Source organism: Labrus mixtus, chromosome 7 (assembly GCF_963584025.1).
Source record: "Labrus mixtus chromosome 7, fLabMix1.1, whole genome shotgun sequence".
Lineage (NCBI taxonomy): Eukaryota > Metazoa > Chordata > Actinopteri > Labriformes > Labridae > Labrus > Labrus mixtus.
In genome coordinates this window covers 13,376,792-13,394,975 of record NC_083618.1, presented here as the reverse complement: position 1 = coordinate 13,394,975, position 18,184 = coordinate 13,376,792, and the positions used below count along the sequence as shown (strand labels likewise).

Here is an 18,184-nt window from a genome sequence, read left to right as displayed (position 1 = left end):
ATTTTGATGTCCTGGGGAAATGTCATGTCAGACTTGTGTCAGCCAGATGAGACGGACAGGAGAGACACCTCCATACACGGCACAAACACACACACTCACATGTCCACACGCAAACCTCTGATTCAGAGCCCCGGCTGATACCAGCATTCATTCACCTGCAGCATTAGTGTTTTTGTCACGTAAAAATGTTTTTCTTGCCATCAAGCACGTGTTTCCTCTGGAGTGCACCCCATCCAAAATCTGATCTATAATTCCTTGTCCATGTGTGGTAACTGACACCGCAGCTGTGCCATTTTTCTCTGTTTCCGCACAAATCTCCATCTGTAGGATGCTCAAAGGACGCACATTCGCTTCCAGGAAGATTAAAGAGGATTATGTAATTGCACGTTATGGAGGAGCTTTTAGGGCCTTAAAAGTGTGTAAAGATGATTATACCAGGGTGTTTTTTTTTTTTTTGCTTTTTCTAAAATGCAGCTTTGCCTTCTTACATTCAGCTCAAGCACTGCGCACATTCTCTATTTAGTGACAAGTTCAATAAGTGACAGGAACCTGGTGGAAATCTTCAGTTTGATGCCTATTTTATGCGCAAACAAGAATGTTAAACTAACTGTGTACGAAGTGTCTATTAAAGTAGACATTCTGCAGAGGTTTTTTCCAGTGTTGGCGTGAGGGCACTAACAGCTGAAGTTGCCCTTGTTTGCCCGGCCAGTCAGACTCTGTGCAGCAGGGGAGAGTGGAGGAGCATGTTTTCTCTGCCAGTCTGTCAGTGTTGGTCTGTCTCAGTGTGTGCCTTTGACCTGCTGCAGACGAGCGCTTAGCGATGAGGCGGAGAGCCCACCGAGCCTGCCGCACTCTTTGTCATTAGCATGGAGAGTCACGCTCTCCTCCTGCACCAGCCATTGTTTTCCACTGTTTCTGCCCTTGAGAAGAAACAAGCTTCCTCTACAAAAGCCCACGTTTGCTCCTTTTTTTTTTTTTCTTTTTTCAATCAGCAGCTAATAATGGAGGTCAAGGTTTTTCATATACAATATGAACTAGTGCATAGCTTGTTCTATATCCTTCTCCACTGGTATATTAACCTTTTTTTTCCCCTTGTGGGCGAGATAGTTGAATATTTATGTCTTTGGAGATCTATTCTGGGTTTTGTGTCAGCCTGGTAGCAGAGGTGTGGTTGTTTCTCTGCTAAGCTGACAGTTTCATTTGATGGATTTCTGCTGGTGTTCAGAGAAGGTGACACACGGGTTACATGAGAAGAGAGACCAGCAGCAGGGGTGGCTTAACAGGGGGTTCAAAATAAATTAGGCTTGTTCCATGTTGTTCCCTTTGATGCAATATTTAATTTCCCTTCGAATCCCGTCAAATGGAAGGTTGATTTTTCCTGCCTCACGCACACATATATTCTCATTTTGAGTATTTTGCTAGTGCACGGTATTGTTGATGCTGTGTTCTGTAAAACATTTGTGGCTCATTTGTTTGTTCAGATTGGATTGCGATGGCTTAACCCTCTCTGAATCGAAAAACCGTCAGATTTGAATAGTTGGCCAGCTCATTAAGGCTTGGATCAGGTTGATTCAGAATCCCTAGCAGTTTCATGAAGGTTGGGTCCATGATGTAAAATGTCTTTGTTTCTTTTTTTAGGCATGTTTGTGTTCTGTGCTTTATCATTTTTCGAAGTTCGTAATTCCCCAACGGTCTGTCATTGATTGCTCGTCCCCCATGAAAAGAGGAAATACCAATCCTACACTGCTATCTTGTAAGCTAGTTTACCAAAATGAATCAAAACAACAATAAAAAGGATTATCTGAGACCATAGTTTTGAATTTATTCATGTGTTTTCAAGGTGTTGCAATCTAAACTCAAAAGTCAGGTATGAGTATCTATTATATTATATTATTATTATTAGATATAGTTTTTTAAACTTTTACCTTGTGTGGTAAGAGTTCCCTTTTACTTTGTGTCATGGTCTCGTGCTTTCAGAAGGTCACACAAAGTTGTTGTTGATTTTCTGTTCATTATTGAAATAGCTCTTTCTAGAATTGCTATAAAACAAACACTGAGACGCTTTTAGCTATAGTCAGTCTATGGATAAGAAGTTAGCATACTAAAAAAACTAATTTAGTTTATGAACATTGTAAACATTATACCTGTTCAAAGATCCCTGTGTTAGCATTGTAATTCTGTGTATGATAGCATGTAAAATATCAAAACAGACGTGTGTTTAGGTACAGCCTCATGAAGCTGTTCATATAGCTGAAGTGTCGCTGTATCGTTTCATGCAAAATGTCATAGTCTATTTTCTTTCATCTTCGTGTTATTACACATTTGGAACAAAAATTTAAACTCTAGCAAGAGTGTTGTTTAGCTGAAGAATTCACTAGTTTGTTATTCTCACAAGAGCCAACATGAGTCCCATCCAGCCTCATTCTTTCTTTCTTTTCGTGGTATGAAAACTAAAGCCAGGTACTGATGAATAAATTGCAGAGCTGTACCATGACTTCTTTGCACATTTGAATAAATAAGTCTCCACTTCAGGGAGGATGTCTGCTGAACCACGTCTTTCCCAAAAGCTAAATCTGAGTGCACCAGTGTTTGTTGGCACAAAAAACCTGCCTAAAAACTCTGCACTATTCGTGACAGCAGCCACCCCAGTCAGCTCCCACTGAGCCTCTCTCCCGCCTTGGGGAGACTCGGAGGTGGCTGAGTGGTGCAGGTTCTGCCAGCGTGTGCCTGACGAGAGATGAGACCCAGTTTTTTTTTCTCTGACACAGCTCACCATCTCCAGAGGTTTTATTTCATCTCTTTCATATCTTTCCCTCCATCTGCCTTGCTTGTTTTGTAGCCGAGGCTTAATTTACTGCCTTGAGCACATGCAAAGGGCTTTTACACAAATAAAACAATTATAATAAATCGAATAGAATGTGGACAAATAATTTGAGCATTACTTTATGCAAATCAGATGGGTTTGAGACAGTATTTGAGTTTTAGATGAAGTGAAAGGGGTGTTACAGTAGAGGATCAAACATGGCTGACTGTTTTCTTCATTTATGTTGAACTGTCTTCCTAATGGCTGGTTGTCTTTGTTGTTGTGTTGCAGAGGGAGATGAAGGAGCAGCTGGCCACCCTGCAGGACAGTGAGAAGGGACACACTGAGGCCCTGCAGCTTCTGCAAAGGCAGCTTACAGAGACCAAGGTACTGAAATATCACACGAAAGTAACTTTGCTCATTTCTCATCAGGAAAGAAATGACTCAAGAAAAATCAATTTCAAGTCCTGACAGGTAGCAGCAGAATCTACAGAGTTTCACACAAACAAAGAGCAGCCAAGCATACAAATGCAAAAAAAAATACATTATTAGACAGTAAAAGACAAAATAACAAACAGCAAATGTTTTGTCAAGATTATCCACCATCACGTCAGGGAGAACATCTACAGCCTCATGTGAGATGTAGATGTTCATTTGACATCCTCTTTAAAGCATCCAATGAGAGCAGCTCGTTAAATTTCAGCTCTAAGAAAAGGGAACAGCACACTTAAATGCCTTTTTCCCCCGGTTCAGTTCTGACTTTTGGAACAGACAGTAAGAAAAGGTTGTGGGATGGCAGATTATAAATCACTGTGATTAATAATCAGTCTGATGTAGGTCAGAAGGTTTGAAGGAAGCAGACTTAAAGTAGACTTGTAGATAAGAATATGCCGGTATACAAAGAAGTCCATCCAACACGTGCATACAACAAACAGTGATGAGCGAGGGCTTTAAAATGGGTGATGAACCTCAGAGCTCCGTGATGCACAGTGTCCAGAGCTTGTAAGCTTTGTTCTTACTTTAAGAAATATTCTCAAGGTCCTGCTACTAAAACAACACGAGCTGCTCTTTTATAGTATGTGATAGACAGCTGAATATCTTCTGTCAGAGTTTTGTTTTTTTCTTCACGATGATTGATGAATCTGGTGAATATTTTCTTGAGTCATTGTTAGGACTAGAACAAGTCTTTAAATTAAAAAGAATACTCCTGAAAGGGTTAAATCCAAAGATAGCTCTTTGAATAGTATAAGTACAAACAATCCAAAAAAAGTTAGTTATTCTGCTCTAAAAAAAGAACTCAGTCTTGAGGTGTTCATTTCCTGTAAAAACCAGCATAAGGACATGTGGTTTGATTTAAGGAGAGAGTAGTTAAACACCAACAAATGGCATTAAAAGTCATAACAGACGTGTGGATATTTGCAGAAACATGACATCCTTGTTTGCATCTTAAACAACAAGCTGGAGATTGCAATACTGGTTAAGTAAAACAAGTCATTTAAAAAACTGTCTAATGTCTAACAACCCTGCAAAGTAAAGTGGTTTATTGAGCTGTGTAATCTTGACACCTTGTTTTAATCAGCAAACCACCAGGGTCCACTCAATGTGTCAGTCCTTGAGCCGCCCTCCCACATCCACACAACACACACACACACCTCTCCTTTCTCTCCTGTAGAGACATCAAATCTATTGAGCAGGGCGGGGTCTCTGGCAAAGACCATGTCGCTGCTGTCATTTAGGGGACACATTCTCCTTTCTCCTGTTTTCTTGCCCGCCGTCTGATGTCACAGCATCAGTCATTTTTCCTTTCTAAGTCTTGCACTGCAGAACCCTCCAGGCCCTGTCCATTCCAGAAATGTATTGACTCACTCTGCCTGCTAGATATAGGCCTTTCAGCCACCCCAGCTCCTCATTGGAAATGGACTGATCTCATTAGATTTACATCCATTTGCACAGAGTGCTCTGCCTGGAAGAGAGCCACGCTGTGACCTCATTGATCTCTGATGCATTTAGGTGACTGAAAATGAAATGTCTCCCTTCATCTCTTCATCTCACCTAATCTGAGTTGGCCTGGAGTTTTTTGGGGGGGTTTTTTGCTTTGTTTTCACTTTTTTGTTGTCAAAAGAGTACTCCTCCATATTAGATTTTCATGGCCCTAACATGGCCAAACTTACACTGGACACGGAGGAAAAAACACAAACCAGCAAAACCCCTGAATTAATGCTATTTTAAATTCCATGCATTCTTCTTCCTTGTCAGAAGTGGCACCTACATTACCAAAAATGCAACTCTATACTGTTGACTTTTAGATACAGGTGGATTACGTGAGTAGCGGCTAATGTAGCCTTGAGAGTTGAGACTGCAGAGGTCTGGTGAGCCCCCATCTTGTCAACCTTGTCACTCAAGGCCATTTACAGATTTTATTACAGCTTCCTCTGTGGCCACAAACAACTTATTTTTACATGTAAAGAGCAGACTTTGATGCATCAAATGCTCGTCTTCTTTGACATCTGTTCTCAAGGTGAGCCCGGCTCTCATCCTCCCGTTGAATGATTGAATGCACCTGGGTTACACTCCAATTTGAGTCCTCTGCATTGCGTGCATCTCCTTCTGAAGGATACACATTGTGTCTTATTCACATGCCCACTGGGTACTCGCTTCATAATCACATGCCTCCTTCAGAGGTAGTCAGCCTCCTGTCTCCAAGGGCTGCAGACTGCCTCTCAGTGCCATCACACCCTGCTGGGCCAACGCTGCAGAGACGTCACAGAAAGACTGCTGCAATCTTTCTCCTCTTCCTCCTCCATACCATCAGTGTGATGACTAGGCAGGAGGGCTGGGGTAGGGTTAGGCTTGCAGAGAGAATAGATTAGGTTTCCACAGGCAGTGGCAGAATATCTGCTCTCTGAATGAACAAGAGGAACAATCCCATTGTGTAATTAAACCTCAGATCAGAGATCCTGAATCCAGCTATCCCTGAAAAACAACTAAGCCCAATATAAAAGTTTTACCTGAATTTTCAAGGATGAGTTTACTGGGATTCAGGCATTATTAATGATCTCATCTTGAGCTTTGACGAGCCGGTGTTTGGCTTTTATGGAAAGACAGGAAACTGTAAGCAAAACTGTCTGAATTAAGTCCAGTCTTTGTTTCCCTCTGAAACTTCAGATTAGAAGCCTCCCCTCGCCTCTCTGTGCGAGTTTTGCAGGGTTTTCACATCCCGCTCCTTTGTTCTTTGCCTTTGACGACTGCTAACACTCAGATGACTCATTCCTTTTGAAGTCCAGCTTCCCATCTTTCTTTTTCGGCTACAAATCAGTTCCTTAAAAAACTCTTCATCTCCCAGTCTGCCACCCCCCTGCAAACTGCTCGGCTCTATCTGTAATAGCTTCAGCTCTCCTGCCGGACTTGTTGTCAGATGTCCTCACCCACAGGTCAGGATGTCCTTTGACACCTCCAACCCGTCATCTTCTTGCATTACTTCTCTCAAAGTGAACTCTTTCTTTTTATCTTCAGATTCTGGCTTCAGATTCAACTGGAATAATTTAACTGATAAATCATTTGTATGAAGATCCAAGAATGTTGTTTTAAATCCTGATGTAATTTCCTGGTTACTTCAAATTGAGTCTTTTGACTTACAAACACTTCAAACCAAGACTTTTCTTTTACAAAAAGAATAAAAGCAGATACTTCCTACATTGAAGAAGATGGAATCAACCAGTTTTTGACGTCTTAGGCTATTACATTTCTTAAAATGGATTATTAAGTGAATTAATAATGGTTGTAATTGTATCGTCTTTGTTGTACCTCACTAAAAGCTGCTTTATTTTCTTAGTGGAGGACTGCTTTTCTCAGAGACACTTGAAATCAATACATGCACAAGTACTTGTATTTCTGACCCATGTCTTATGAAGAGTCAGGCCTCTGGGACTTAAACAGTCAAACGAACTGAGCTAAATACTGTACATAGTCTACTTCACAGGTGTGTAATGGCAGTTATAAATATCCCAGCTGAGGGTTCTATTAAGTGAACCACCTTTTTTTTTTTTGCCCTCAGTCCTCAGCCAAGAGTCTGCGAGCAACCATCGGCGATGCTTTCGAGCGCCTTCACCGCTTCCTACGCGAGCGTCAGAAGAGCATGCTGGAGGAGCTGGAGACGGACACTGCCCGAAAGCTGTCCGACATCGAGCACAAGATCCAGCGCTACAGCCAGCAGCTGCGAGATGTCAAGGAGGGCATCCAGATCCTGCAGGAGCGCCTCAATGAGACTGGGCGTCACGACTTCCTGGAGGGAGTGGCTGTCACGTCTGAGAGGTGCTCCTCCTGCTTGCTTAAACAGCATCTGCATCATTATTGAAGTCCAATGAGTTAATAGACAGAATTGTGAAGTTTTATGAACTCTTTAGGTGTAGTATCAACACTTTAGAAATGCTGTTTATATTGACAGCATGTGTTTTCTTCCATTCTGAAATGTAAGGCTTACATTGTGGAGAAAGAGAAATCTGAGCAGCAGCATCGTTTAATCCCAGAACAGAAGGTGAATTAGGCCTGGAAGAAGGCAGCAGTAAAGTTTAATATTGGGGGTTGGGGAAGGTGGGAGGGACTTGAGGACAATTTAATTGAACAGTTTAATAGAACAGATAATGAGTCGGACTCAAGAACTAGTGAGAGTGACAGAATAAAGCATTATGCCTTCTTCTATAAAAAAAAATACTACAAAGTCACAACATTAATATCTTTTCTTCAACAGGATGAGTTAACAAGAGAAGCAGGTATTTGAGCGATGCATATTTCATTCTGAGACGATCAGGGCCCTGTATCAACTTCCAATATCTTCTTTACTGAGGATCAATGTTTAGCATATTCTGTAGCATCTGGTATCCAAAACTGTAATGAATCCTGCAACAGATTCTTAGTCTCACTCCTTCTTTTTCTCCAAATAGGATATATGCATTTATTTTCAATGAATCCAAAGCTCTTGCAGGAGACTTTCGGAAAAAAAGACAGCATTAAGAACTGATCGTCTTTTTTACCCTTAACACCCTAAACATAAAAAGAAGACTTAGCTACTAACTCAAAGTCTAGTTTGATATGATTTGAGGGGTTTGATAGTTACCCAATATCACACTCAGTTAGATACATATATGTTTATGGCCTCAAGTTTAATGAGTCCTAAAAATATTTGTTTTTCAGGAAGATTGAAAGAAGCTATTTTGATTACAGAATAATCAAAAATGAACATGTTTGTTCTATATGAATTAGATGTTTTTATACTTAAGATAAACTGAACAGAGTGTTAAAAAAGTCACACTTTTGGCAAAAGAAAAACTGCCTTGCTACTCGGGGTCATCCACTGAAGAGCACCAACAGAAGCACTGAATAATTTTTCTATTTTATCTTATTCAGTCAATACACTCTTACTAACCAAAACTGTCTGCACAAATGGAAAGGTTCATTTGTCAACATTCTGATATTTCGAGGAATTAAATGTGATAAGTAACCCACTCAGTTTCTTGCATGACCTGTGTGAACCACACGTAGGAGTGCACTGAGTGATTCATGCGGAGGTTCATATTGAATCGTAATGTAATAGTGTTTGAGCCTAACCCTCCTCCGTCCCTCTGATACATTCATCTCTGCTACTGGAGATCCATAAAGCGGTTTGTCAGCTGCTGTATGTCAATAATGGCTCATTTCAAAGACACAAACTAGAATAATTACTTAAATCTTCGACTTTGTGGGTTTAACAAGCCACTTTTTATCTGTAAAAAGCAGCAAATTGGATTTAGACTGTTATTGATCTGTTTTTTTCCCATGTTCCAGGATTAAAGGGAAGATACATGAGACCAATCTGACGTATGAAGATTTCCCGACATCTAAGTACATGGGGCCCTTACAGTACACGATATGGAAGTTGCTTTACCAGGATATCACACCAGGTACGTATCATGAGATGAATGTAATTCAAACATATATATACAGTTTGCCATTTATCAATCTGTTTTTTTTTTCTGTATAGCAACAATTCATAACAAATGTTATCTAAAGTCACTTCACAAAAAGAGCAGGTTTAGAATGTATTCTTTGTTATATTATTTACAGACACCCAACATGAATCCATCTTGAGCAAGACACTTGGCAACATTTAGCAAAGTTATAGTGCCAGTTTTTCAAGATTTATTTTTGGGCGTTTTTTGCCCTATATTCTGAAGACAGGACGGTGGATAGAGTCAGAAACGGAGGAGAGAAAGAGTAGGGAAAGACATGCGGGAAAACAGCCACAGGTTGAATTCAAACCCGGCCTTTACGCTCTTGAGGACAAAGCCTCTGTTTATAGGGCACGCACATTAACCGCTAGGCTACTGGCGCCCCGAAAAACTTCCTTTTAACAGGCCGAAAACAAGAGCAGAACCAGACTCGTGTTGAACAGTCAGCTGCTGCGACTGTGTAGGGCTTGGAAAGTGGGATAGAGGGAGATAAAGAGAGAGAGAGATTGAGATAGAGATAAACAAACAGAGCAACAATAACAAGAAGAAGTAATACAGACATATTTCTACAATGCCAATAATAATGGTACAAGTAAGTGTAATATTAGCAGGAACAGCAAAGTAAGGATAATAGACTGATCATTATAATTATAAGCCTTATAGTAGCATTTAAAACTAAAATGATGATATTATGGGGAGGACTGATAATGTTAATTATAGCTGGTGGAGTTGATCATCAAGTGTAGGGCACTGCAGGTGTGAAAGAAGCTGTTGTTTTTTTTTTTTCTTTTCAGCGTGCGATGAAAAGAAAAATATTGTCTTGTTATCAAGCCAGTTAGCTGTGCTTAGCAGAAGTGCTGGAAACATCCAGCCTAGTTCTGTCAAAATGTAGCAAAGTATTCCTACCAGCACCTCTCTAATAAGAAGTTGTATCTCTTCCAATTAATCAGGTTTTGTGTGTGTGCTAATTTAGAGGTGCTGTTACAGGGATTTTCCTTTTAAATTCTTCATACTAAGCTACGCTGACATCAGAGTCATCTTCTTTCCAAAATGTGTAACTGCTCCTTTAAAATGCATGATCTCATTTTTGTTCGGAAGCCAAATGTCTGACTCAGAAACATGAAGAGCAAAACTAGCCCTGCCTTTCATAAGAATTTCTGGGATGCCTTTTTTTCTCCTCGGATAAGAAGTGGTGGTGGGGTCCTGCAGGGCAGCGATGCCCTTTTTGTTTTTGACAGCACAGAGAGGAGCTCCACTCCCTTTGCCCTACAGCCATCACTCACTCACTGGAGATTATTTAAAATAATGTGCTGAGGAATTTCTTACTCCCTCAATCAATTCTCTCATTTCAGCCTGCTGCCGGTAGCTGGGAGGCCAGGCAGTTTTCTGGCCTCCCTTGACTAGCTGCCAAATGGAACAATTGGTTATGATCCATCACCAGCGGTTGCCAGAGACAAAATAAAGACATTCCTCCCATCATCCCTTATGCCTCATCCCTCGCTGTCACTGATGGGTTAGCTGGAATAACTACCAGACTCCTTGCTGTTATTTCCCCCTCTTATGCTCAGCAGGAAAAAATAGTTTCTCCAATGATGTGTGCATGATTGCAGGTTTCTCTCCATGACACAAAGAGGCACTCAGGTTATGAAATTTTAATGACTTGATTGTAACAAACACTGGCGATGTCATTGACTAGAGGAAGAAATGTCCTGTTCGCTGGCAAGACGCCAGACATTTCACCTCCATTTATCCAAGCTGATATAACACAGAGGAGCTGGAAAAATGCCCTTGCCCGCTGTTTCCTGTGTCTGCTTTTTGTGACAGAGAGCCAAGAGAACAAGCTGTTATTGTTCAGCCTGATATGGTTCCCTAATAAGCAGACGTGTTTGCAGATTCTCCCGCCCCAAAACCACATAACTGCACACAGAAAACTGCCTCCTACCGACCCAGAGCCTGTGGAGTGAGCTGGAGCAGCTCCACCCAAACAAAGTCTGTCTGGAGAGCACAGATTGTAAGAGTATAGTTAATGCATGAAGGTATAAAAATACATTATAAAAACATGTATGGTGGTGTACACAGTCACACTTATTGCACAACTCTATGTTGGATTTTCCTGAAATAGGAGTTGAGCACACCAATAAGATGACAAGCCATCAGTCATCTTTTACCACAGGGCATCGCTTTGATCACCTCCTCTTACTCTGGCAGGATGATTTACTGTTTTGTTTTCACCATGTTGGTCTTTGGGGGTCAATTATCTAAAAAATTAAAAACATTTTCTCACTAACCTCTGATGTCATTTTACTTTGGTTTTATTTGTTTAACTTAAGACACATCTGAATAATGTCTTTAAACATTAATGCCTTCACTCCTTGAAAACCTTTTTTTAAATTGTATTAATATAGCTAATTTCCCTTTATAAGCACTTGCTTATGTTTGTGTATTCGTACAATAGTATTAGAAAATTCAGAGGGAATATTACCCTGAGAACAAGATTGTTCTGATGAGATTTTCTAGAAAGATATTTACCATAATGAAACCATTTCAACCATGATTCAGTTGGCAGGAAACTTTTTGTGTGTCATCCCCCCTCATTCTCCCTTTCCTGTATGTCTTCAAGGTCGGAACTACCAGATTAACCCCCAATTACTCAAAAACTATAAAAATAAATTCACATTTTGATTCTTAAAGTATTCAAAATGAAATGTAATTAACCTGTATTTCTGGGACTTCAGATTAAAAGCTTGACTTGAATGCTTGCGCTCTATCTCAGCAGTGCAGCTGCTGCAGTCCTGGACAGGGCGGATGACTGACAGCAGAATTTACTGGACAAAAATAGTTCACAGGTTGGCTCTACAGGGAGAAGACAGGAAGAAAGCTGCATTACTATTCGTTTAGTTTATTTCCCAGGTAGCCAGTATTGATTGACGCCTTCACTAAAAAGGAATCGCGTCTGTTCTGTGAGTCACAAGAGATGGATGTCAGAAACACTTCTGAGTGGGTTTCCCTTTTCAAGTAAAAGCAGAAAGCTCAGTTATAGATGTGAAAACCTGAGGGGGTGTGGGGAAACGTTTTCAGTAACCCAATGGTCAAAACAAAAATACTTTTTATCATCTACTGCCTGTGGTTAATCTACTGCCCTGTTCCACGGGGAGAGTACAGAGAAAGGTTAGTTTGTAACCTTGAGCCCTCCTCTCCTGTAAGGCGCCCCAGCTGCCTGGATGTATTTTTCTCAACCTCAGCTTCACACAGCATTTGTAAGATAAAGAAAAATGAGGTGCTCAAAATGACACCACAGTTCTCATCTGTTTGGCCAAGTTGAGTCATAACATATTGATGCGTCTTCTTTTTTTTTTTTTTTGCTACAGTGTTAAATCTCAGAGTCAAATAAATGCTAACTCCTCTCCCTCCTCCTTCCACAGTCCCAGCAGCATTGACCCTGGACCCCATCACAGCCCACCAAAGACTGATCCTCTCAGATGACTGTACCATAGTGGCCTACGGGAATCTCCATCCACAGCCTCTGCAGGACTCCCCGCGCCGATTCGATGTCGAGGTGTCTGTCCTGGGTGCAGAGGGCTTCGTGTCAGGCGTGCATTACTGGGAGGTGATGGTGTCGGAGAAGACCCAGTGGATGATCGGGGTAGCCAACGAGTCCGTCAGCCGCAAGGGCAGCATCCAGATCCAGCCAACCCGTGGCTTCTACTGCATCGTCATGCATGACGGAAACCAGTACAGCGCCTGCACAGAGCCCTGGACCCGCCTGAACGTTAAGAGCAAGCTGGAGAAGGTGGGGGTCTACCTGGACTACCCCAAAGGCCTGCTCATCTTCTACAATGCAGACGACATGTCCTGGCTCTACACCTACAGGGAGAAATTCCCCGCCAAGCTCTTCCCGTACTTTAGCCCGGGTCAGAGTCACGCCAACGGCAAGAACGTGCAGCCACTGCGGATCAACACTGTACGCCTCTAAGAGCCACAAGCATCCGTGGTCTGGATTGTCCTGACAAATGACATAATAGGCAAATTCACAGGACTCTAAGATTTCAAAAGATGTTGAACAATTTAATTTAAAAATGCTTAGGTAGGATTTTTGGAAAAGGGGTTGTGTGAGGTACTTTTCATTAGTCACTGGCAATAGATGACAGTCAGCATGGCCCCTGAAGAAGCAGGCTAAAGTACCAACACAGCTATGATCCGCTGTTAAATAGTTTCTCTGAATTTAAATTGTTACCTCATACAACTCCACTTCAACAATCCCTTCATTAGGGTGTTTGAAATGTTTCTTTCTTTCTTATCAGTTAAGAATCGTGCTCGATGTTGCTCTTCAAACCTGTGCTGTTCTTTGTGGCTTGAAACGACCTTACAATGATGGCCTGCACTTGAGCCTAGTTTCAGCATCTTTAACTAAAAACATGGCACTAAATGGAGACAGAGGGACCCCTGGGCTCCTCCGGGGTCTGTGGCAGTGATCTAAAAAGAAAAGAGTGATTCCTCCTCCTAAAGTGACTGTCCCAGGCCCACCTTGCACACTCCCAGGGGGTGCCACTCTCCTTATCAAGCTGTAGGCCTATCAGACTTGATGTCCCCTCTCTCACACTCTGTGCTGTACAGTTGGCTTTGCGTATGTTGAATGTGATTGACAGCACTCTGCTCTTTTTTTCAGCTTCTCTTTGGCCATCCTTAACTTGTCAAGTCTGGTTCACTTCTGTGTTAGATCACAATCTTGGTTTCTCCTGCAGGTCTCATCCATATATGCGAGTTCAGTCTTCACCTTGTGAAATGAGGAAAGCTCTTGTTCTGTGTGCACCAGCTAATATCTGTGTCATCCAAAACAAAGTTGATCACAGGATGCCCGTCCTGGCCACTTTCAAGTCCTTCACAAATGTGGGAGGACAGTCTGTTTTGAATTTGAGATTGTCTGATAATACGCTGCTATAAGTGGTTGGATGTCTGTCATTAGACTATCAAAGCAAGTATCTCATCATGCTGGCTTAGGTTTCCACTCCTTCCCAAAACTTAGAGGATGCTAGCCTTTTGGCTATTCTGACACTTGTGCATTCAGTGAGTACAAATACATTTCTGCATCCAGTCATGTTTTGTCTTGTGATCAAAATAAGATTCAATCATTCTGTCAAAGCAGGTCACCCTGTGAGGCTTAGACCTCGAAGTGTAAAAGCTTAACTACTCAGATGTCAAAATCTGATAGATCAGAGATGAATCATTCCTAGTGCTACAAAAACCACCTGTTTTCTCCTATTTTGAATCATATCATGCATGTAAACAAATGTATCCTGTACGTTTTGGGAAATGGTAATCATCCTGGAAAATAAGGATGAAACGATGGACTGAATGGCACATTAATGTACTATCCCTGTGCGACTGGCATTCCCCAGGCTGTCGCTGTGTTACATAATGACAAAATCACTGATAATACCCCCTGAGGCTGCCCCCATGTATTTATTTACTCCCATGTGCCTCGAGTGCTCTTGTTTATCAGCAGTTGTACACAAGTCCTGTAGAATCTGCTCCTAAGAGGCTCCTGTCGCTCAGCCAAGTCCAGCATACAGAGAGAGATACAGTTTGAGTGTGCGTGTCTGTGTGAATGGGCGGGTGTGTTTTTGCAGCTAGATTTTAAATCCAGCTTTAGTGCCCCTCAATAAGGTCCATCTGGCTGACCAGGCACACCCAGATAGTGGCCAAAAGTGTTTATTACAAAATACTTTTAAGATCAACTTCACAGGTTAGTCTTTAACCCAAAATCCAAAACACCCCACACACACCCCCCCCCCCCCCCTTTATTCGCCTCTGTACATCTTTGCATTTGTATGTGTGTTGTCTGTGTTGTTCAATCTCCGGGCAGTGCCCTTGTTTTGTAGGATGGGATTACAGTATTTGCAGTATGATGCAAACTGGGGTCAAATTCTGACACCTGCAAGTTACCCTTGATGATGTTTTAACTAGCATGGACCTGCACAAAGCAAACATTTCCTGAATGACAATGCCGGGAAAAAAATTCTAGAGCAGTTTATCTGGAATTTTGTCAGAAAATGTTTCCATGTAACTCAAAAAAAACTGCTTTGTACAACAAGTTTAGCATAATTATTAAGTTGAAGGTTTAGACAATCATGACTGATATATATTTTTTTTTTTTCTCTTCCCTCTGATTTACACAGTCTAGATTTTTCCATGAGGTTTCACCCGTTGAGCAGGTTGTTTTTTTTTTTTCCATGATAAATCTAAAAGTCACATTTGACCCCAGTTTGCGTGGTCACAGACTTCAGTGGAGTCTGTTTGAATATGAAGAAGGAGATTATTTGGATGTGGTGTTGGGTTCCTGGTGGTGATGCTTATCGTTTATATGATTATGTAATGATGATAACTATGACACTTTTAATGATTATAATGATGATTGTGTCTTTTGGTGATGGCAGCTGTGCACCCATCATTGTGTAAACACACTCATGTGTGCTTTTGCTGCTGAAGGTTTGTGGGAAATGTTTTAATGTACAATAAATTACTGATTAAATCAGCTGGTTGGGTTAACATTGTCCTGGTTATTATGTGCAACAATCCAGACACAGAGTACTAATTCTACTCCATTGCACCCTTTTTACCTTATTTAAAATCTGTACCACTAACTGGCATACAGTATTTGTCATGCGGGAAACATGGGCCAGAAATAGCTTTAGTGCAAAAGACCATTATAGCTTTATGAAGTTACTTAACTTGTTCGATACATAAAGTGGACGGGGTTGTGTCATGGCAAACAACTTAGTCCTGTAATGGGGAACATACTGATAAGGCTTGTTAGATCAATGCATCTCTGGTTTCAAACCTGGATATTTATAGCCAACAAGAGGCCAAACACTAGATCAGAGGACTAACAGGATGCTCAACAATTTAAAGAAAAATGTTTTGAGTCTTCTTGACATATCTAAAGACATAGCTTTATGTTTTTGAAGACAGGATGGTTTTACCTCTTCACAGCTATGCTAGCAGCTTTGTGAGGCTATACTAAGGCGTAGTGGGGCTTCCAGCTAAACGTTAAAAACAAAGTATACACAATAGTGCTTTGTTTCCACTTAAGGTCCCAATGTTAATGGGCTGCGTGAATGCATGCTAATCTTTGCTAATCGGCACTAAGTACAGCTAAAGCTGATGGTAGCATTATTAGCTTTTGAGTCATTGGGTCATCAATAGAATTTCTGAATGCATGACACCTTTGACTTCTGGATCCACATAATGAAAAAGTCAGTTCCTTTACCACTCTGAAAACTGTAAATACATAGATCCACTATAACTCTCTAACCAAGCAACTCATCCAACAGTTGTTGAGATATTTCAGTCTGGACTAAATTTGTTAATGGACTCTCGTACATAGAACCACTTTCTGCATGGCTTAAAAAGTAGATCGCTTTGTTTCATGTGCTCACCACTCATGAAAAATAGAACTTTTCAAAGAAGTCAAAATTCAATTTGACTCATTTTCAAGGGTTTCAAGCTTGATAGGTGGAAATCCACTGCTGCTGTAAGAGGTCATGCATGCCAATTTGTTTAGTAGTGAACCTGGTTTCATGTTTGCAGTCCTTTGTCAAGAAGCATCCATCACAATACTTACAATACAAGAGTATATCAACATCGATGTAATTGAAACTCTCAAAACAACAAATATCTGGGAGGAGGATTAATATGATTAATATGATTACGAAGTGTAGGAAGACTGTTCCTCAGCTTGTCAATACCTGCTCTACTTCAGCCAGAGTTTCATGCCAGGCATTTTTTTTCCAAGATGAGCCAAGTTGTCTGCACTGCTAAGCCTTCCAGCAGGGAGGTGGGAGGTTGTGAACTCTTTTTATTACCGTTCCGTATTTTGGCTCAGGCAGAAGAGATATGACGAATAAAAAAGATGCCTGCATGTGTTCAGTGTTCCTTTTATCGTCCTCCTCAATTGCCGTCTGTAATGCCTTTGAGCGAGTGGTTGTTAAGCTGCAGAGAAGAAAATTTGTCATGAAGCTTGAAATCACGATTGAAAGTTAAGATCTGAGTCAAACTATGCGTCAGAAAGCAAAAAAGTTGTGTTTTCGGTTTAACTTTTTACCCTGCTGCTATATTCTTTCACACTCCAAAGCTATTGAGTCCTGTTGCATCATGATTTCAGCTGTTTCACAACACGAAGTATGCGGTTTGAAGCCGAGCGGTGCCTGTTCACAGCAGACCCTCAGGACAAGTGGCTTCATATCCTCGGCTTTCATTCTTTAATCTCACTCCGGTGATAGATACATTTTTATCTGAGAAGAAGGTGTCTGTCCTGTAATAGATGTGTTTTACTCGAGGGGAAAGTGTCCATTAAGAAGTCACTGAGCTCTCCTTTGAGATGCGTGTATCTGATTCCAGTCCGATATGGCTGTCCTGAGGCAGCCACATGTGAGGTTTTTAATCTCATAAGTCCACAAAGCAAAAAAGGCAGGCTCACTTTTGTCTTCGAATAGAGTTAAAAAGCCAGTGGCATGAATTGTCTCTATTACTATAAATGTTAAGGATGCTGCAGTAGGTTAAACTTTGTTAGGAATGTTACAGGTTTTTAAGTCTTTTTAGTACTAAAGTAATTACTAGGTTTATTGACGTTTCATAAGTTGATTTAGAAATCAATAATCATCGATTGTTTCAGTAATTATAACTTGATCAAGCAGCAATGAAAAACAGTTTCTGGTTCAAGCTTATCAAATGTGGGGAGTTTGGTTTTTTCATTATTGGGGGAAAAGATATTTTAGTTTGGGACTGTTTGTTGAACAAAACGAGTAGCTTCGAGATATTGGGCTCAGGTAACCTGTTTAAGTCAATATGACATTTTATAAGAATGATTAGTATTCTGATAGACGTAAAATTATACATTTTGATTAAATATATTTTGAAATGAAGCCCTACACTCTTTGGAGTCCTCGGTACTGTGCAACGCAAATTTTAGCAACAAGGGAAATGCAAGACAGCAAGCATCACAACAAAGGGAAAAATAAACATGAAGAAGGCATTTAAAGCTATTATAACAAATTATGAGAAATCTGCACTGTTCAGTGGTGGAGTAATCACATTCATGTTCGTGTCTTCATTCTACTGCCTACATTTTGAAATTATTGCAGAAATACTTGTGTAACTTATTGGCTTTTATAGTTTGAGAACCAGAGATCTTCTTCCATGGATAGTACATCCCAAAATCACTTCTGGGCAATTTTGAATCTCCAAAATGTTTATCGTGGGGACTCATCCGGCCTCAGAGGGCTGAAGAGAAAGCGGTCACATGGAGGAGAAGATTGCTCTTACTGACATTATGAGAAAACCTCTTCTCTTACTCATCAGGTTGGGAGCAGTTAAATCACATGTGGGTGTTCTGTTAAAG

The 18,184-nt window shown here is 40.9% G+C and overlaps 1 protein-coding gene across 1 annotated transcript in view; it reads left to right on the top strand.

Moving 5' to 3' along the window:
- Positions 1-15,333, top strand: part of trim62.1 (tripartite motif containing 62, tandem duplicate 1) — a 34,887-nt gene extending 19,554 nt beyond the window's left edge. Inside the window, exons 3-6 of the mRNA XM_061043114.1 lie at positions 3,095-3,190; positions 6,858-7,114; positions 8,624-8,739; positions 12,210-15,333. Of these exons, the coding sequence (XP_060899097.1) occupies positions 3,095-3,190; positions 6,858-7,114; positions 8,624-8,739; positions 12,210-12,760 (1,020 nt within the window). The 3' untranslated portion in view covers positions 12,761-15,333. The remainder of the gene's footprint in view (positions 1-3,094; positions 3,191-6,857; positions 7,115-8,623; positions 8,740-12,209) is intronic.
- The last annotated feature ends 2,851 nt before the right edge of the window (positions 15,334-18,184 follow it).